This window comes from Dendrobates tinctorius, unplaced genomic scaffold (assembly GCF_039654945.1).
Source record: "Dendrobates tinctorius isolate UK_male_01 unplaced genomic scaffold, ASM3965494v1 ptg000032l, whole genome shotgun sequence".
NCBI lineage: Eukaryota > Metazoa > Chordata > Amphibia > Anura > Dendrobatidae > Dendrobates > Dendrobates tinctorius.
The window spans coordinates 7,599,662-7,621,668 of NW_027361700.1; the positions used below are offsets into that span (position 1 = coordinate 7,599,662).

General features: G+C 41.4%; 1 protein-coding gene across 2 annotated transcripts in view; it reads right to left on the bottom strand.

Annotated features, from left to right (window-relative positions):
• ODAD4 (outer dynein arm docking complex subunit 4) overlaps positions 1-22,007 on the bottom strand; it is a 31,925-nt gene that overhangs the window by 6,408 nt on the left and 3,510 nt on the right. Inside the window, exons 2-6 of one of the 2 annotated variants that reach the window (XM_073572371.1) lie at positions 19,747-19,878; positions 17,695-17,848; positions 16,623-16,684; positions 13,756-13,918; positions 9,647-9,865 (exon numbers count right to left, since the gene is read on the bottom strand). In XM_073572371.1, coding sequence (XP_073428472.1) covers positions 9,647-9,865; positions 13,756-13,918; positions 16,623-16,684; positions 17,695-17,848; positions 19,747-19,878 — 730 coding nt within the window. The remainder of the gene's footprint in view (positions 1-9,646; positions 9,866-13,755; positions 13,919-16,622; positions 16,685-17,694; positions 17,849-19,746; positions 19,879-22,007) is intronic. The other variant, XM_073572372.1, reaches the window with a different exon arrangement.

A 22,007-nucleotide genomic window follows, 5' to 3' on the forward strand; every position in this document is an offset into this window, starting at 1 on the left:
CCGGGTCCCGCTGCTGCTTCCGGGGTTCCCCCTCGAGTCCCCGCTTACCGCTCTGGCCGCCGCGTTACTCCTTCATCTTCCCATGCTGCAACCCAGGGGATTCAGCACGTGGGGTCCTCTTCCTGTCCTGCTCCTGCCTCAGGTATACGCCTTAGGCTGCGGACGCGCACCCTTCTCTCCCCTTAACCCCTTCTGCATCACACCTGTGGAGCATCAATCAATCTCCTGCACAGGGTATATCAGGCGGCTCCTCCCTCATGGAGGCGCCCCGATTATCGTGTGCCTTTCTTACGGTACTCTGGCCCCATCTGGTCGCCCCTGACTCCAGTCGCCCCTGACCCCTGTTGCTCCTGACCCCTGTTGCTCCTGACTCCAGTCTCTCCCGACCCTCTGCCTTGTCTGTCTCTCCCGTTCCTGAGCCGCCCCTCTTGGTACCAGCTGTCACGGTATTCGACTCCTTTGGGCCTGCTCCTAACGGTCCTCTGTATAGGGGTCGGCAACACCTGGCCAGCTCGCCCCAGGGATCCCGGTACCGTGACCCAGAGGGTCCACTCTTGCTACCCATAACACCCAGTCTGTGTAATTATAAAATGGTCAGTAATTGTCAGTATTTATTAAAAGCATCAAACAATTGCAGGTTTAAGTCCCTTAGAAAAAAAAAAACTAATAAAGATATAAAAAGATTAAATCATTCCTCTCTTCTGTATTCAAAAGTAAAAAAAATAAATATATAAAATAAGGGATAAATAATTTTATATTTTCAAGAAAAACACATCCAGCCCATAAACGGCAGCGCTTCCCAGGACTCACATCCAAAGATGATATTCCATATTTTTTTATTTCATAGGTTAAAAAAGAGATACAACGCGTTTCGGATACAGTGTATATCCTTCATCAGGTATCATAAAAACACAGTACAAATCCTAATAGTATAAAATTCAGTTACACTTATATATAGTAGCAACCTTTTATCCCAGTCTCAGAAACTTGATTTAGGGTGTGGACCAAGTTCAGGAACACAGTTCAGGAACACACCCACTGATTGATCCAACCTTGACAACATGGATGCAAGCCAGAAAAAAAAAAAAAGAAAACCCAAAAGGAAAGAAAACCCAGAGAGAAGAAAAAAAAAAAAAAAAAAAGCAAGGTTCAAACTCTCTCTATGATATCATTCAATCCATTTGGATATAGTGTTCCCAGACGATATATCCAAAACGTTTCTTTCCGGTTTAAAAGAGCATTCCTATTTGCAACACCAGAGGGTATCTGCTCCACCGGAGTTACTTTTATGTTAAAAATTTTGTTATGTTTAATTAGTAGATGCCTTGAGAGACTATGTTTTAAAAAGCCGTTTTTTGCTCTATTTCTGTGACCATTAATGCGTGACCGCAGTGTCTGCACAGTGCGTCCCACATATTGCAACCCGCAACTGCATGTGATTACATATACAACAAAATCACTGTTACAGCTGAGTCTTTGTGAAATCTCAAACACCTCACCAGTACTATTACATTTGATGGTTTTAGCCCCGTGATCTAGGATCCCACAGGTACAACATTTTTTAGAGCTGCATTTAAAAACTACGGTTCCTTGAGAAACACCACATAAAATTTGATCCATACTTTTTTTTTTTATAGTTTATTCCTTTTGAATCCAACTGTTTTTTTTAAATTTACTGGGGGGCCACCAAATTTTTCAAAGTTTTCCCCCTTCTATATGTAATCCCTGGTTTATCAGGGAGATGTTTTCCCAAAACAGGGTCACGCTTCAAGATATACCAATATTTTGAAAGCACAGTTCTTATTACTTTATTTCCCCTATTGAATGTAGTCACAAAATTCAATTTCCAGCGATCATCACTTTTTTCTTTACCAATGGTCAAATTATTCCCCTTCCTATTTTTTCCTTTTAAACATTCCTCCTGTGTTTTTACTTTGTTATCCCTATATGCACTAATTATCAAGTTTTTTGGGTATCTTTTTTCCTTAAATTTTCTTTTTAGAATTTTAGACTGAGCTACATAATCAGATTCTCTCGTACAATTCTTACTTATACGAAAAAATTGGCTGTGGGGTATATTAACCTTCCACTTCTTGTAATGTGCACTGTTAAAATCTAAAAAGCCGTTTGAATCCACCTTTTTGAAGTGGGTTTTTGTAATAATTTTTTTCCCACTATGGCTGATCTCTAGATCAAGAAACACCATTTTTTCTTTATTAATTTGTGATGTAAAGGTAATCCCCCAGGTGTTATTATTGAGCTCCTTTATTAACTGTGCCGCTTCCTCCTCTGTCCCCTTCCATATAATAATCAGATCATCAATGAAGCGCTTATAAAGCCTTATTTTGTCATTAAAAACAGGCTTAGAGAGTGCCGATGAGGACTCGAATCGCCCCATGAATAAGTTTGCGAAACTTGGCGCGACCCGAGTCCCCATTGCGGTGCTGAGCAACTGTAGATACAGTATGCCTTCAAAAATGAACACATTGTGTTCAAGAATGAATTTGAGACCCTTTAACAGAAAATCTCTTTGTTCAGGGAGCATCTCTGTCTTTGCTAAATAAAAACCCACCGCATTTACCCCCATTTCGTGATCTATGTTGGAATATAATGAATTTACATCCAACGAGATAAAGGAATAGTTTTCTTCCCATTCAATATCCCTCAGTCCTCGATTAATTGTGTGGAATCTCTCAAATATGAAGGAAGAGACTTTACCAGATCTTGTAAAAACAAGTCAATATAATGAGAAAGGTGACAAGTCAAAGACCCAATTCCTGATATAATCGGTCTGCCAGGTGGTTTTTCAGGGTTCTTATGCAGTTTTGGTAAATGATAAAATAACGCCATGGTTGGCGCAGAATTTGTTAAAAACTTTTTTTCTGTTTTATTAAGAATATTTCTCTCATAGGCTTCCTTGATCATATGGTGATAGTCCCGAACAAAGCATTGTGTGGGATCTTCTTTTAAAATTTTGTAATATCTCATATCAGACAATATGTTCAAAGCTTCCTCAATATAGTCAGATCTGTTTTACACAACTACTCCCCCCCCTTTATCAGCTTGTCTTATTACTATATCTGTGTTTTTTCTCAAATTCTCCAATGCCACTTTTTCTCTTTTAGGCCAGAGTCACACTGGCGATTAAGACGGACGAATGCAATGCGATAAAAAAAAATCGCATTGCATTCGAACCCATGTTATTCTATGGGGCAGCTCACATCATGCGATTTTTTTTATCGCGTCCGATCGTTGGACCGAGACAATCGCAGCATGCTGCGATTGTCATCGATTTTCGGATAGGATTCGACAATGCAAGTCTATGGATGCGATTAAAAATCGCATGGAAAACGCACCACACGTGTGACTTGCGATTCAATCGCACAACTTCTCTAGGTCAACAGCAAAGAGCATCAGGCATTGGCATTGGATGTCAATTTGATGCATAGATGCGAATAAAATCGGTTCCACACCGGAAAATGGGATGACAGACGGATCCCTGGACAAGAATTCTTTGTGCGATTTCGTACCGTTAAAATGGGACCAATTTTTTATTCGCTGTGTGTGACTCCAGCCTTAGAGATATTGTTCTCCTTTTTTACCTTGTTTTTTTTCCCAATTCCATGCTTTTCAATTTTATTTTTATTATTATTTTCCCACTTCCTAAATTCTTCAGATACTAATGAAAAAAAGTGTCTATATTTGGTCCTCTGTGTTGATGAGGATTAAATAGAGATTTTGGGTGTACCTCCTTGTGGATATATTCACTTTCTTTGTTTGTCTCTGTTGGGATCAGTATTTTTTTTGAGATCCCCAATGTCCCCATTTTTTTCAGTCAACAAGAAATGCCTTTTAAGAGTGAGTTTGCGAGTGTATGCATTTAAATCGAGAAAAAGATCAAATGCATTCATATCTTGAGCAGGGCAGAAATTTAGTCCCCTACTTAAAATTTCCATTTCTGAAAAGGATAAAATGTGGAATGATCAATTAAATATTTTAACCAGAGGCAGATTTGATTGTTTATTAGTTTCTGGGTTCCTTGTTTTTTTATATATTCTCAGATTTCTGCTAGATCCCTTTCCTCTTGCTCTACTTTTCTTTTTTTTTGACCTTGATGTTACAGCCGGTGCGAAGTAATTTGTAATGTGATTCTTTTGTATTGGACTTAAAATTTGGGCTGTTTGTGAGGAGCTGATTAGTGGTGGTAAAATTATTTCTGAAACACTTGGACGTGTGGGACCGATCTCTAAAAGAGAGATGTTGGATATTACTGAGGATGGAGATGGTGTAGGTACTTGTATTACTGTGGTGAATGTAGATGAGGATTCTGTATTGTCATGGATAGTTAGTTCATTTATATCAAATTCAACATTGGAAATTTCCAACCTGTGGGGAGCAGTTGGAATTTCCAGTGGGGGAAGTCCTGGATTGGGGGGAGGTAATGTTGGAGCATTTTTCATTACAATGATCCTGGGCTCTAGTGGAATTGTTTTTTCAAAGGGTGGAGGTTTTTTCTTTTGTACATTTCTATTGAGTATAGTATGAGGATTTTCAGGGGTAGGTGTATTAAGAGGTAACTTAATTTGAGAGATAGTGGTTTCAACATCATGTATGTTTTTTATATTTAAATTGGTTATAATCCTTGTTTATTTTACACCCAATTCTTGTTGGACCAGGGCTTCTGTTCTTAAATTGCCAAGGTTTTTCTTTGTAGGTTCATTGATACCTATCAGGTTTTTATTCCTGATTGGTTCCTTTGACATTGGTTTAGTTTTAAAAGTGTCCCTGCAAAATTTTTTTATTTTTACATCTACTAGTTCATTTTCAAATACTTTGAGTTTCCTAGTAATGTCATCATTCACCAAATTAAAAAAAATGTAAACTTTTGAATCTCTCAAGTTCAAGTAATTTTTTCTCACAGATCATTGCGGCTTTGCTGGCTAGCTCAGAACGTTTTTCCACTAACAAACTCATAAGACTATAAGAACAATCATTTAAAATATTATTCCACTTATTGGTAAAATTACTGCCATCTAGAAAAATACTATTAAAATGTATCTTCAAACCATTTGGAACTATTTTTTGATCAATACAAATACCTAGAAATTCTGCATCGATCTGATGTCTTATTTCCATCTTCATATGTTTTTCAAAGTCCAAAAAAAGACCAGTGATGGTCCTTTTAGACCCAATATCAATCACAGGTTCAGTGCAGGAATTATCCAACCTTATATTAGTCATGTTCTTAATGGATGATAACAGCTCCTTCCTCCTCTCAATTCTGCTATTATAATACTCCATTCTCACTCCAGGCTGCTCGCTCCCCTTTGCTATCTGGGGTGTCTGTCTTCAACCGATTAGGAAGAGCTCCTTTCGGTAACAATATGCAAAAAAAAAACCCTGTTTGGGAGAGAAGAACAGACAATTCGCGGCGCCCTAAGTGCGTAAACACAATATTGTAGTCTTTAAAGGGTGCACAATTTTATGCACTCACCTGATAGAAGACTAATATAGCTTTGTATTATGTATCCTCAAAAATCCTTCCTTTTGGGATACTTCTCAGAAGACAGGGCTTGCAGCTTGCCTCGGGTGGATCCAAGTGAAAGAGCCAGGTTCAGGCTCACACAGGATGAGTAAATCAAGAAAAACACATCCAGCCCATAAACGGCAGCGCTTCCCAGGACTCACATCCAAAGAGGATATTCCTTATTTTTTTATTTCATAGGTTAAAAAAGAGATACAACGCGTTTCGAATACAGTGTATATCCTTCATCAGGTATCATAAAAACACAGTACAAATCCTAATAGTATAAAATTCAGTTACACTTATATATAGTAGCAACCTTTTATCCCAGTCTCAGAAACTTGATTTAGGGTGTGGACCAAGTTCAGGAACACACCCACTGATTGATCCAACCTTGACAACATGGATGCAAGACAGAGAAAAAAAAAAAAAAAAAAAACCCAAAAGGAAAAAAAACCCAGAGAGAAAGCAGAAAAAAAAAAAAAAAAAAAAAAAAAAGCAAGGTTCAAACTCTCTCTATGATATCATTCAATCCATTTGGATATAATGTTCCCAGACGATATATCCAAAATGTTTCTTTCCGGTTTAAAAGAGCATTCCTATTTGCAACACCAGAGGGTATCTGCTCCACCGGAGTTACTTTTATGTTAAAAATTTTGTTATGTTTAATTAGTAGATGCCTTGAGAGACTATGTTTTAAAAAGCCGTTTTTTGCTCTAGGAATGTTTAAAAAGAAAAAATAGGAAGGGGGATAATTTGACCATTGGTAAAGAAAAAAGTGATGATCGCTGGAAATTGAATTTTGTGACTACATTCAATAGGGGAAATAAAGTAATAAGAACTGTGCTTTCAAAATATTGGTATATCTTGAAGCGTGACCCTGTTTTGGGAAAACATCTCCCTGATAAACCAGGGATTACATATAGAAGGGGGAAAACTTTGAAAAATTTGGTGGCCCCCAGTAAATTAAAAAAACAGTTGGATTCAAAAGGAATAAACTATAAAAAAGTATGGATCAAATTTTATGTGGTGTTTCTCAAGGAACCGGAGTTTTTAAATGCACCTCTAAAAAATGTTGTACCTGTGGGATCCTAGATCACGGGGCTAAAACCATCAAATGTAATAGTACTGGTGAGGTGTTTGAGATTTCACAAAGACTCAGCTGTAACAGTGATTTTGTTGTATATGTAATCACATGCAGTTGCGGGTTGCAATATGTGGGACGCACTGTGCAGACACTGCGGTCACGCATTAATGGTCACAGAAATAGAGCAAAAAACGGCTTTTTAAAACATAGTCTCTCAAGGCATCTACTAATTAAACATAACAAAATTTTTAACATAAAAGTAACTCCAGTGGAGCAGATACCCTCTGGTGTTGCAAATAGGAATGCTCTTTTAAACCGGAAAGAAACGTTTTGGATATATCGTCTGGGAACACTATATCCAAATGGATTGAATGATATCATAGAGAGAGTTTGAACCTTGCTTTTTTTTTTTTTTTTTCTCTCTGGGTTTTTTTTTTTTTTTTTTCTGTCTTGCATCCATGTTGTCAAGGTTGGATCAATCAGTGGGTGTGTTCCTGAACTTGGTCCACACCCTAAATCAAGTTTCTGAGACTGGGATAAAAGGTTGCTACTATATATAAGTGTAACTGAATTTTATACTATTAGGATTTGTACTGTGTTTTTATGATACCTGATGAAGGATATACACTGTATCCGAAACGTGTTGTATCTCTTTTTTAACCTATGAAATAAAAAAAATATGGAATATCATCTTTGGATGTGAGTCCTGGGAAGCGCTGCCATTCATGGGCTGGATGTGCCTTTCTTGATTTACTCATCCTGTGTGAGCCTGACTCTGGCTCTTTCACTTGGATCCACCCGAGGCAAGCTGCAAGCCCTGTCTTCTGAGAAGTATCCCAAAAGGAAGGATTTTTGAGGATACATAATCCAAAGCTATATTAGTATTCTATCAGGTGAGTGCATAAAATTGTGCACCCTTTAAAGACTACAATATTGTGTTTACGCACTTAGGGCGCCGCGAATTGCCTGTTCTTCTCTCCCAAACAGGGGTTTTTTTTGCATAATTTTATATTTTGATAGAACTGACTTTATCAGATGCAAATTTATATATTTGGCATTTTGTGTTTGCAAAAGTCAGATCTATCAAAATATAAAATCGACTAGCCCATATGTCAAATAGAACCTGTCACTAGGTCAAAAGTGGCCAAATTTTGCACTTATTTTTATTCCCACTGCTCCCCTGTGTATGATTTTTTTTTTTTTAAATCCACTATACATTTCCAGAGATATGGATCTTTTTATTTAGTGCTACTTTTATGGTCTTTACAAAGGGGCATAAAGGATAATAATGCACAGCAGTCTAAACACACAGCCCCCCAGAGAATTCTGGGAGCCATGCCCCCTTAGTAAAGACCATAGAAATTAGCAATAAATAAAAAGGCCTATATCTCCAAAATCGTATGGCGAATAAAAAAACAAAACAATATATATTTAGGGGACGAGCGGGAATAAAATAAACAAACACTCGGCACATTTGACAGGTCCACATTATATGCGACAAAACAAATTAAAAAAACCCACAGGCTTATAGTTTTTCCTTTTACACACTTCCCCGACAAAAAAATGCAATAAAAGACAATCAAAATTTCTTCTACCATTATAGTATAAAAAAAAAAAAGTTACAAGTTTGATATTGATGATCACAGATCTGAAGAATAATGTTACTAGGTAATTGCATTTTTGCACTATTTCACCACATGTGGAATTTATTCCCCTGTTCTTTGATAAGTTACATGGTAAAATGAATGTTGTCACTCAAAACTACAACTTTCTGCAAAAAAACAAACAAGACAAAAAAACAAACAAGCCCTCGTATGGCTATGGGAAAAATAAAAATGTTGTGACTTTTTGAGGAATAGAAGGAAAAACTAAATTGCAAAGCAAAAGAAAACCAACAGAAAAAAAACAAAACAAAAATCCTTTGGTGGGGAAGGGATGCTAAGAAGCACTCCAAGGTTTCTTATTTCGGCCACATAGCAACAGACATCCAGTAAAAAGTAGCGGTTTTTATCGGGTGCGTTATTCCTATCTTCTAAGTCTCTATTCCGGTCCTCAGCCACAAGACCAGCAGTCTGACTACCCGGGTCGCACGGCATCTTCTGTGTGGATCGGACATTCGCTTTATTAATGGGCAGAAACACAGCCTGTAACGTCCACTTTTATTTCTTGGATTTTAAAGTGAGTTTGTCGGCACAAAATGATCAAACCAAGCACAGGAGCTCGGTGCACCCTTGAAGTGGACAAACAGTTCAGTGCACTTTTCCCACCTACTTGTTTTCCCATCTACTGCCATCCGACTTTTCCTTGCTTGACAGCTCTGGCTTTCAACGAACCATAGGGGGTCAGAAACAGATGTAGTAAGTGGGAAGGTGCACTAAACTGTTTGTCCCCTCTAAGGGTGCACCAAGTTCCTGTGCTTGGTTTCAACAGTCATTTTGTGTTGACAGACTCCTTTTAAAGTATTTAAATAAAGTGAGATGTTTTTTCTAATTTATCTAAGGATGCTGGACTGTCTCTCCATAAATGACTCTACATTATCAGCATAGCCGTCTGCCTTTATGCATCCACCTAACTTCTGCAGGGGAACTGAATTATTGCATAGTCTTCTGACAGTTTCTCTGAGACAGTGAGGATTGCAGAGAAAGGAATAGATCAGACTGGGCAATCCGGGTAGCCAGAATGCTAAACACGTTGCATCGTTGAATAATGGAAGCTCAGAAATTAGGGATAAAGTAACATAGTAACATAGTTAGCAAGGCCGAAAAAAAAAAGACATTTGTCCATCCAGTTCAGCCTGTATTCTGTCAAAATAAATCCCCCAAAAAAGCACCTAGAATGAAAAATAAAGGCATTGTCTTAAAGACTACGCAGTTGACAAAGTGGTTGACCTGCCTTTTATATGTAGCTGGGTGATTATTTTGCTTAAAAAAAACAAATGTTTTTGCCATTCATAAACATAAAAAACAAACTAGATAAACAAGATACACATCCATCCTAATGAAAATAACTTGGCCATTAAAAAGATGACTACATACACATATCAATCTCTTCCATGCTCTCGAGGATGTACTGGTTCCGATCAGGTTTACTCCGATCCCGGTTCCACTTCTGTTGCATGATTCTGCGGTCCCTTTCCCGGGCATAGATCGGCTTCTGCTGCCTCCAGAACTCTGTTCTTGTGTCCAGATAGGTGATTGCATTCAAGATCAGGTCCTGCAGCTTTAACCCACTTCTAGTGTTTCCTTTCACTAACCCTGTTCCAAAGTAACATTAGGCAAATTACCAATCTGTATTCATTATATAAACTGCAACAAAAATTGTAGATGCTTAGTAAATGGGGAAGTAAGAAAAGTTCCAGTTAACCCCTTTGATAGCCTGTATGTATGGCAAGAGAAAGCGTAGGCAAGCGCTTAGCTGCAGTGGGATGTGGCTGTACAGCGGGAGATTACCGTAGAAGGGGAAACAGACTGGCGGAGACATTTGGGATTAGTGATGGGTGCAAGTGTTAGTTACCTGAGTTTGCCTAGGGTGCTCAGGTATGTACAGAATAGCGCAAGTGCTCGAGTGACATGTTCGAGGATTTGCATCCGTAAGTTTCGTAGCTGTTAGATAGCCACAAAACATGCAGGGTTGTCCATGTACGTATGTCAGGCAATACCCGTATGTTCTGTGGCTGTCTGACAGCCACGAAACATACGGGTTCGGGGCCTTTAACGTGTCACTCGCACACCCGCGATACTTGGTGCATACCCAAGCACCCTCAGCAAACTTGAATAACGAGCAATTGCGCTCATCACTAATCAGGACTAATATGTACAGAATGTCCTGACTAATATACCTCTGACTGTAGGTTTACACGGTTTTAAGCCATACCAATTCCACGTGGCACGATTATCCAAATCATGGAGTGATAAGGCACATGGTGTTTTCAAGGAGGAGGCCAAGTGACATATCTGGTATCATTCCTCTCTAACTGATGCCATATTATGGCCAAGAATGCAACGCTGATGGCATGGAAATCTTGCAAAATGAGATAGAGGGTGGCTTAAAAAAAAGGCACAGACCTATAGACAGGATTATATTTGTAATTTTAATATTAGTCATAAATAGTGTTGAGCATTCCGATACCGCAAGTATCGGGTATCGGCCGATACTTGCTGTATCGGAATTCCGATACCGACTTCCGATATTTTTTCAATATCGGAAGTCGGCATCGGAATCGGAAGTTCAAAGTTGATTGACAGCCGAAATGACGTAATCATGATGCGCGGTGTGTGCGCATCATGATGCGCCGTCATTTGGGCCTGCCGGGGGTCTCTGCCGGCCTGCCGGGGGGCTGTGCCGGCCTGCCGGGGGGCTGTGTGGACTGCCCGGGGTCTGTACCGGCCTGCCGGTGGTCTGTGCACCCTGTGGGGGTCTGTACCGGCCTGCCGGGGGGCTGTGCCGGCCTGCCGGGGGGCTGTGCTGATGTCCGGGGGTCTGTGCAAGCATCGTCCGATGGGACTACAAGTCCCATCTGGCGATGCCTGCTACCATGACAGTGATTGACACATTAGCCAATGATGGGACAGTAGTAGTCCCATCATCCGGCTAATGTGTTAAATGTTAAAAAAAAAAAAAAAATACTACATACATACTACATGCATGCTACATACATACTACATGCTACATACATACCACATATATACTACATGCATGTTACATACATACTACATGCTACATACATACTACATATATACTACATGCTACATACATACTACATATATACTACATGCATGCTACATACATACTGCATGCTACATACATACTACATGCTACATACCACATATATACTACATACATACTACATGCATGCTACATACATATCACATACATACTACATACATGCTACATACATACTACATATATACTACATGCATGCTACATACATACTGCATGCTACATACATACTACATACATACTACATGCATGCTACATACATACTACATACATACTACATGCTACATACATACCACATATATACTACATACATACTACATGCATGCTACATACATACTACATGCTACATACATACCACATATATACTACATACATACTACATGCATGCTACATACAATACATACATAGACATACAGTACATATAACATAGAGTAACATACTTACCAATACTTGTCACATTGTTCCCCGAAGCCATTGTCTTTTACGGAATAAATATTAACTTAACAAACCACAAAAATACTCACCCACGATCCGAAGCAGTCCACGAGTGTGTCCCACGACGATCTTGGGTAGAGAACTGCAGCATCAGCTGATGCTGCCGTTCTCTACGGGCTGCAGGAATCCAATGACGGAAGGTAGGTATCCTTCCGCACTGTATTCCTCCGCCACTTAAAAAAAAAAGTCCCTAGTCTCACTTTATGCCATTGCTGCGTGGGAAATTCCCACACAGCAATGGCATAAAGTGAGACTAGGGACTTTTTTTTTTTTTAAGTGGCGGAGGAATACAGTGCGGAAGGATACCTACCTTCCGTCATTGGATTCCTGCAGCCCGTAGAGAACGGCAGCATCAGCTGATGCTGCAGTTCTCTACCCAAGATCGTCGTGGGACACACTCGTGGACTGCTTCGGATCGTGGGTGAGTATTTTTGTGGTTTGTTATGTTAATATTTATTCCGTAAAAGACAATGGCTTCGGGGAACAATGTGACAAGTATTGGTAAGTATGTTACTCTATGTTATATGTACTGTATGTCTATGTATGTATTGTATGAATGTATTGTATGTAGCATGTATGTAGTATATATGTGGTATGTATGTAGCATGTAGTATGTATGTAGCATGCATGTAGCATGCAGTATGTATGTAGTATGTATGTAGCATGTAGCATGCATGTAGTATGTATGTGGTATGTATGTGGTATGTATGTAGTATGTATGTAGTATGTATGTATGTATGTAGTATGTATGTAGTATGTATGTGGTATGTATGTAGCATGCATGTAGTATGTAGTATGTATGTGGTATGTATGTAGCATGTAGTATGTATGTAGCATGCATGTATATATGTGTTATGTATGTAGCATGTAGCATGCATGTAGTATGTAGTATGTATGTGGTATGTATGTAGCATGTAGCATGCATGTAGTATGTATGTAGTATATGTGGTATGTATGTAGCATGTAGTATGTATGTAGCATGCAGTATCTAGCATGCATGTAGTATATATGTAGTATGTATGTAGCATGCATGTAGTATATATGTAGTATGTATGTAGCATGTAGTATATATGTAGTATGCATGCATGTAGTATATATGTAGTATGTATGTTGCATGTAGTATATATGTAGTATGAATGTAGCATGTATGTAGTATGAATGTAGCATGTATGTAGTATGCATGTTGCATGTAGTATGTATGTTACATGTAGTATGCATGTTGTATGTATGTAGCATGTAATTTTTTTTTTTTTTTTTTTTTTTTACATTCAACACATTAGCCGGATGATGGGACTACTACTGTCCCATCATTGGCTAATGTGTCAATCACTGTCATGGTAGCAGGCATCGCCCGATGGGACTTGTAGTCCCATCGGACGATGCCTGCACAGACCCCCGAAGCCTGCACAGACCACCGGCAGGCCGGCACAGCCCCCCGGAGCCTGCACAGCCCCCCGGCAGGCCGGCACAGCCCCCCGGCAGGCCGGCACAGCCCACCGGAGCCTGCACAGACCACCGGCATGCCGGCACAGCCCCCCGGCAGGCCGGCACAGACCACCGGAGCCTGCACAGACCCCCTGGCAGGCCGGCACAGCCCCCCGAAAGGCCCGTACAGACCCCAGAGAGGCTGTACAAGGCAAAAACAGGGTTTTTCTTATTCCGATACCGGAAGTCCCATAGACTTGAATGGGACTTCCGGTATCGGAATCGGCGATACCGATACTTTTTTTTAAGATCGGCCGATCCATTCCAATCCGATACTTTGAAGTATCGGACGGTATCGCTCAACTCTAGTCATAAAGAGGTAAAGTGGCCAACTATTTTAAAAGGGAAAGGTCATATAGACCTCTGCTCATAAACCTAAAAAGGTCTGTCCAAATGTATTCCAAAACAGAAAATGCCAATACAATAATAAGAACTCTCTGCTGACCACCTTCATCCTTCAGCAGCGTCTCCAGATATTCCATGTCACTGTACAGCTCTCCCAGCAGCTGGCGTGCAGTCTTTTGGCTTTTCAGAGGGTCCACCTTCTTCTGCTGCTTCAAATCTTTTTTGGGTACTTTTGCTGGTGCTTTTTGTTTAGCTTTTTTACTCTATTAACAAAAGCAAAATGAAAACATACACAGACCATTAACAACTTTGCTGCACGGACAAGTTGCCCACTTTTGACAAAAAAAACTCATTCTGAATTATAAAATAAAACTAAATAACAAACCCATTACATATTATTCTCCTAGACCAGCATATCTTCAGAAAGTAGACATCTGTCACTTTGTGAATATGCTACCAATCAATTTACACTCATTGGCGCCTTTTATATTGTACCAAACTGAAACGTTTTTTGAAATTAAAAAAAAGGTATCAAAGTCACATTCATTATTATTATTCATTTATATAGCACCACTGATTCCATGGTGCTGTACATGAGAAGGGGGTTACATACAAATCACTTACAGTAAACAAACTAACGACAGACTGATACAGAGGGAAGAGAGGACCCTGCCCTTGCGGGCTTATATTCTACAGGATGGTGGGGAAGGAGACAGTAGGTTGGGGGGTTGCAGCAGCTCCGGTGATGGTGAGGCGGTAGCTCTGGTAATGGTGAGGAGGCAGCGGGGTCATTGCAGGCTGTAGGCTTTCCTGAAGAGGTGGGTTTTCAGGTTCCATCTGAAGGATCTGAATGTGGTTGATAGTCGGACGTGTTGGGGCAAAGAATTCCAGAGAATGGGGGATAATTGGGAGAAGTCTTGGAGGTGGTTGGGTGAGGAGCGAATAAGTGTGGAGGAGAGAAGGAGGTCTTGGGAGGACCGGAGATTACGTGAGGGAAGGTATCGGGAGGTTAGTTCAGAGACATATGGGGGAGACAGGTTATAGATGGTCTTGTAGGTCAGTATTAGTAATTTGAAGTAGCAAATAGAGAGATGAATTAGGCAGCAGAGTTAAGGATGGCCTGGAGAGGTGTAAGGGTGTTAGCAGGGAGGCCACAGAAAAGGATGTTGCAGTAGTCGAGGCGGGAGATGATGAGGGCATGCACAAGCATTTTAGCAGATTGAGGAAAGGACGGATTATGGAGATATTTTTGAGCTGGAGATGTGCAGTTTGAAGGACAGGGCAGAGTCAAGGGTTACTCCGAGGCAGCGGACTTCTGGTACGGAGGGAATGCGTTATGTTGTTAATTGTGATAGATTGGTCAGGTAAGGAAGATCTGTGAGATGGGGAAAAGATGATGAATTCAGATTTGTCCACATTGAGTTTGAGGAAGCGAGAGGAGAAGAAGGAGGATATGGCTGATAGACACTCCGGGATTCTGGGCAGCAGAGAGGTGACGTCAGGGCCAGAGAGGTAGATCTGAGTGTCATCAGCATAAAGGTGGTACTGTAATCCAAGGGACTTTATGAGTTGCCCCAGGCCAAGTTTATAGATTGAGAAGAGAAAGGGTCCTAGAACAGAGCCTTGGGGGACTCCAACAGAGAGAGGGTGGGATGAGGAGGTAGTGTGAGACGCTGAATGTGAGGTTGGAAAGGTATGAGGAGATCCAGGATAGGGCGAGGTCTTTGATGCCAAAGGAGGAGAGGATCTGTAGTAGGAGGCAGTGGTCAACTGTGTCAAAAGCAGAGTACAGGTCTAGAACAAAAGGAGACTCGTAACTTTTGAGCATAAAATTAGAGGTTTTACAGAGTTCATAAATGTCAAATATGGAATAATACTAGAAGGGTTATTATTCAGCACTGGGGATTAATCAACTCACTAACGGAACAAGCTTCCCTGATGAGCAGATAAAGCTTTGTAGGACGACAAGAGTTCAATTGCAGGAAAAAAGGAAAAATCCAGCAAAGGGGTCCTTTAAAATAAAATCTTTATTGACGATCCGTCGTGGAATAGCATAAATGTTTCTGACACAGCGTCCTTAATCATTGCAGACCTGATATCAAATTATGCAATGATGAAGGATGTTGTGTCAGAAACGCAATACAGATGTTATTTTAAAGGACCCCTTTATTGGATTTCTATATTTTTCTTTAATTATATGACAGCTTACCTCCACTCTTGTAACATGACAACCAGGAAGCACATATCATCGCTGATGGGCGTTATACTGTATGGTTATTGCCATTCTGCCCCTGAAGAAGCTGATCTGCCAGTGAAACATGTTGGGGGGTGGCAATAGTTTCACAGGCTTTTTACCATCATTGATTACGCTTCTTGCAAACAAATAGTGAATCAGACCACCGTAGTCTTGTGCGTACATAAGGAATAACACTTCGACTGGCTAATATATGACTTGTATCCTACACTGCTCACCAGCTATCCCCTCTAAAGACTTTTCCTAAGTCTCAGTTCTCTCTGAGCTAGTGAGAAGAGACAAGCTGCTATGTCATCTTACATACACAGTACCAGAAAGAAGGGATGCCCGCTCTTCTTCGTCTGCAGCACACAGACAGAAGCAGCAGTAAGGAAGACATTATACAGCAGTACTGAACTGTGTGACTGTAAATCCAGCACTGAGTTGAAATATATTTGATGAAACCTGCAGCATGATGTGCCTGAGTCTTCTTGGTTTCTCAGGGTGCTGAGTGCGTGCGCCTGTATTGAATTTAATATGCTGTATAGCCTTACACCTTACTCTGGTAGAAGTCTGGCTTGCTTTGACTAAAAGGGATAAGATCTGGGATTTTTTCCAGAGTAGATTCTGAGTTCAGGCAGCAGTGAAAGAAGAGGCTCATAAGTGGAAAAAGAAGCAGATTGCTTGTAGGCATATGAGCAACATACCGACCAAGTAATATCCCAGGTACTCACCTCCTCTTGCTTGCTAAGAAACGCCATACCTTCTTTGTTCTCTAGCTTTACAGAGGCTGGAGCTAAAGTAAAAACATGCGCAGACCGTATTATATTAGCTACCAAATCTTCATCACTTTCAAATGTTTAATCATATTGCTACAATACCAGGATAGAGAAATGATTGTGATAAATATCCTATACGTGTGAAAAATAACTTGACAGGAAAAGTCACCATCCCTTGAACACAAATACAAAGGTAAATTTACATGATATGTTTAGAAGAAGTCTGGGGATGGGTAAAGCTTTATAGTGCTCCATAGACCACCTAAATGTATCACCACATTAAAGGGACTGTCAGTTGGATAAACCCTCCTAAGCCGTCTATATGGACATGTAAGTCATAGGACGCTGAATAAAATGATATCTGCGATCAAATGTCTTATTCCAGAGAAATCCACATTTTTCTTACATGCAAATGAGCCATTCAGGACTATGGGCGGAACACTGATCTGCATGAGGATCTGCCTCAATATAAAGGAAGTTACCAGTGTGAGACAAGTAACTAACACAGAACAGTAGAACTGAATTTTGTCTCCTTACAAACACGTTAGCAGCTGCAGCTCTCACAGCTCTGGTGTACTGCAACAACATTGCAACCCTGTCTGCCTGTGACATGGAAGATGAGAGGAACATGAGTGTCAGCTATAATCGCACAGAGCTCGCCAATGAGATCAGGAGCGTAGACTGTCAGTCATTACACATCACACCGATAATGCCTCCTCTTAGGTACAATAATCTCTGGAGGCAGATTCTCATACAAATCAGTGTCTGGCCCATAGTCCTGAACAGCCCATTTACATATAAGATAAACGTGGATTTCTTTGGAATAAAATATCGGATCATAGATATCAAGGTATCATTTTATTCAGCTTCCTGTGCCCTTCATGCCCATATAGACGGCTTAGGAGGGATGATCCTACTGACAGATTCCCTTTAAATAGCTGTGCTCCTCTATTGGTGTCCTGGAGGCCCTTACAACACAATAATCCACTTGACATACACAACTACAACTTAAAACCAAGATACTCACTTCCCACTGAGTTTTCAATAGCTTCTTGAGCCTTCTGGATTCCTAAACGAAATTCCTGGAGTTCAGGGCGTAATTTGTACCCTCTATGATAGAACACAAGGGCAAATTCAAAGTCACCCATACCATAGAGGGCTTCTGCTTTCTGGTAAAGACCCTGTAAGGAGATAAGGAGAAGAAAGGCATATTGGAGATTACTGTACTGGTCCTAAGCAGTAACATAATACTAGTATGACCCCCAAGTGCAACTCTCATTATATCTAACTTGATGGGAAGCAGCAGTTAGGAATCTAACAACTGCATTTAAAGGGGTTGACTACTAAATGTTTAATTTAACAGATGGGTTGAGGACCTGATTTTGTGACACTTACAGTAATACAGTGTAGGTATTACATGTCCTATTCCTCTGCTGTTCTCATAATGGCAGATGGTGGAGGAGCATGTGGCCAGACCGGGCCATCAGCCTCCAATAATAGACAAGCAGCTTTTCCATGTGCAGTTTTTCATTTGGAGGAGACTGATGGACAGATCTGCTCACCTTCTCCTCCACCAGCGGTCATTATGAGAACAGCAGAGCTGTGCTGCCTCTGAGAAGAACACACAAAGGGAGGAATTTATGAAATATGGATATATACAGAATCCTGTCCCCAATATATTTGCTATAAGAAAGTGGACAACCCCTTTAATTAGCCTTCAGTGTGTAATAGTGTGCCAATCCTAGAGTTAACACTTACGCTATGCTCCTATTAACCTGAATAGCCTCAAATGCATACTATGTAGACCCCTCTGCCCCATAATGAATTAAATTGCTGTAGAAGTTGTGAGGATTGATGCTTCGCTAGAAAGAAAGCCACCCATACACCTTTCACTAGATTGGCTCTAACATCACACTGATAAAAAAATATTAAAAAGAGCTGTCTACTTTGAAACCTCCAGAAGAAATTAGTTGATGCTAAGGCATCCAGATCCAGATCACCTATAACATTTAAGGAAACCAGACAGAATGGTCACAATTCATCAAATCAATTTCACCAGAATTCTGCAGTAATTAGCCCTGAAAAATCCCCAAATTTTTGCACATCTCAAATTTTGAGACTTTTAGCATCTTCTCTCAGCTCAACTAAAATGGGTGGAGGAACAAAATTCCAGACTTATCAAAATGAAGGGCCGAATGAAAAGAACCAGAATGGTAAGCTAACATTATTATACAGGGTGGGCCATTTATATGGATACACCAGGGTGGGCCATTTATAAAGTTGGATCCAAAATGGTCGACTTCAAAATGGCCGCCATGGTCACCACCAATCTTGAAAAGTTTTCCCCCTCCCATATACTAATGTGCTGCAAACAGGAAGCTGGTATCACCAACCATTCCCATTTTATTTAGATGTATCCATATAAAAGGCCCACCCTGTACTTTATTAATACATAGTAAAAAGTTCAAAAAAAGTAAAAGATGTGCATATAACAAAAATCCTGAGGGCCCTAACCAGGGGGGACACTGTGCTGTGCTGCTATGCAATAGTTAATACTGAGAGGATAATTGCACAAAAGCCATAAGATAGTATAATAACCAGTATTCATATCAGTGATCACTTAAGGGTATAGTGTAAAAAAAATGTGAATTACTCAGTAGAATAAAGGCAAAAGTACTGTAAAGGTTAATAAACGTAAATGAAACATATTACCAGAAATAGAAGTGTAGAGCACGGCCCTGGAAGCACCTCAGTGTCCCTCCTCACTCCGACGCACGTTTCACATTCAGCTTCTTCCGGGAGCTTCTGGGTGTGAAACGTGCGTTGGGGTGAGGAGGGACACTGAGGTGCTTCCAAGGCCGTGCTCTACACTTCATTTCTGGTAATATGTTTCATCAGGGCTGGTTACTACCTTTCCCTGCAAAATACAGAGGAAGACTACCACCATTTAGGTGACATATTTACCATACAAGAGCAAACCAATCCGGCATGGTGACCGTCACCTGTAGCCGGGAAGCCACCCCATATAGGACATAGTGATATAATCATATATGACAGTGCAGCTGGAACATAAAATTACCCTAAAGAAATCCTTCTCTTCCTGTAGAGAGGCCTCTGCATCCCTTAAAGCTGCACCCGGGTCCCCAAGCTTTAGGAAACACTTAGACCGGGCTACCAGGCAATGCTTCTCAGCCGGTTGTAGGTCCAGAGCCTGCAAAAGGGATTAATAAGGAAAGTAATAAGTGACCAAATTTCACCTCAGCCTTTTCTTCTGGACATAATATTGGCTCATATGGCATTATAGATTTGTGAGGTACGAAAGTGGCTGCTCATAGTGTAGGCCTAGACTGCACCTCACCGAGCCCCAAATTTCAGAAGGACGACAGAGTCTGTTTTTCTTCATCACAGCTTTAGGGTAAAAGCACAAAACACCGTATTTGGTGCAGATTCGCAGGCGGAAAATCCGCAGCTAACTAGATTTTAAAAATCTCATCAAAACATTGCAGAAATCCTGCAGATATTCATTGTGGATTTCATCTTTTGCGACTCAGAGACTAAAATCCAGAGGACATCTGCAACAAGATCCACATATGACGAATGCAGATTTTGCAGTAGATAATCCACATCAAATCTGCCATTCCCAAAGAGAAAGTCTAGGTATTACGGCAGAATGAAGGGCACACAAAGGCACAATACATGCCAACCGCATGGCACGTGGCTATATTATAGATCTGAACAGTATGCAACCTTAAAGAGAATCTGTCAGCAGGTTCTTATTATTTATTTGGAGAGCACCATAATGCAGGGGCAGAGATCCTGATTGCAGGGATGTGTCACCTGCTCAGCAGCATGCCGTTTTAATACAATCAGTGTTTTATCAGCAAGAGATTATCATTGCAGGACTAGATGTCATGTGCACAGCAGTCAGCTACTCAGTATAACCCCGCCCCACCACTGATTTGAAGCTTGCTGACCATGTATAGTGTACACAGGAAGCTGTCAATCAAGGCTGTGAGTGGGGGTATACACAGCTCAGCAGTCATAGAGAAATCAGGAATTTTAACAAAACTGCACCACACTTCACTGGAATCATGGTCTCTGCCCCTACTGTCAGAATACATAACAATACCTGCTGAAAAATTGCCGTTAATGCTACGTTCCCTAGTAATGTATGTACTGCATTTGAAAAAGGAGCTGTAGCCGCACATTGCACTCTGTATAGCAAACATCCGCAGTATAACTGGACACACTGTGGAGTTCTTATCAATTTATGCTGCAAATATTATTAACATCATGAGATTTCCTGAATTCTCATGCATTATACTAGGACTATAAAAGGCAATGGATTTTCTGCAAGCCAATACGTAGTAGAAAACCTGCAGTTTTTTTTGCTACATATGAACACAGCCTTATAAGGCAGTGTGTACAATACATGGCCTAATGGCAGGAATTACCACCGTCCTCCATGGTTGCGTTATGGTAACGACCTCAAAGTTTACACTGTCCTGTATAATGTGCAACATCCACAGAGTGCAGGCCACCACTGATGTGCGACATCCACAGAGTGCAGGCCGCCACTGATGTGCGACATCCACAGAGTGCAGGCCGCCACTGATGTGCGACATCCACAGAGTGCAGGCCGCCACTGATGTGCGACATCCACAGAGTGCAGGCCGCCACTGATGGGCTACATCCACAGAGTGCAGGCCGCCACTGATGGGCGACATCCACAGAGTGCAGGCCGCCACTGATGTGCGACATCCACAGAGTGCAGGCCGCCACTGATGTGCGACATCCACAGAGTGCAGGCCGCCACTGATGTGCGACATCCACAGAGTGCAGGCCGCCACTGATGGGCGACATCCACAGAGTGCAGGCCGCCACTGATGGGCGACATCCACAGAGTGCAGGCCGCCACTGATGGGCGACATCCACAGAGTGCAGGCCGCCACTGATGGGCGACATCCACAGAGTGCAGGCCGCCACTGATGGGCGACATCCACAGAGTGCAGGCCGCCACTGATGGGCGACATCCACAGAGTGCAGGCCGCCACTGATGGGCGACATCCACAGAGTGCAGGCCGCCACTGATGGGCGACATCCACAGAGTGCAGGCCGCCACTGATGGGCGACATCCACAGAGTGCAGGCCGCCACTGATGGGCGACATCCACAGAGTGCAGGCCGCCCCTGATGGGCGACATCCACAGAGTGCAGGCCGCCCCTGATGGGCGACATCCACAGAGTGCAGGCCGCCCCTGATGGGCGACATCCACAGAGTGCAGGCCGCCCCTGATGGGCGACATCCACAGAGTGCAGGCCGCCCCTGATGGGCGACATC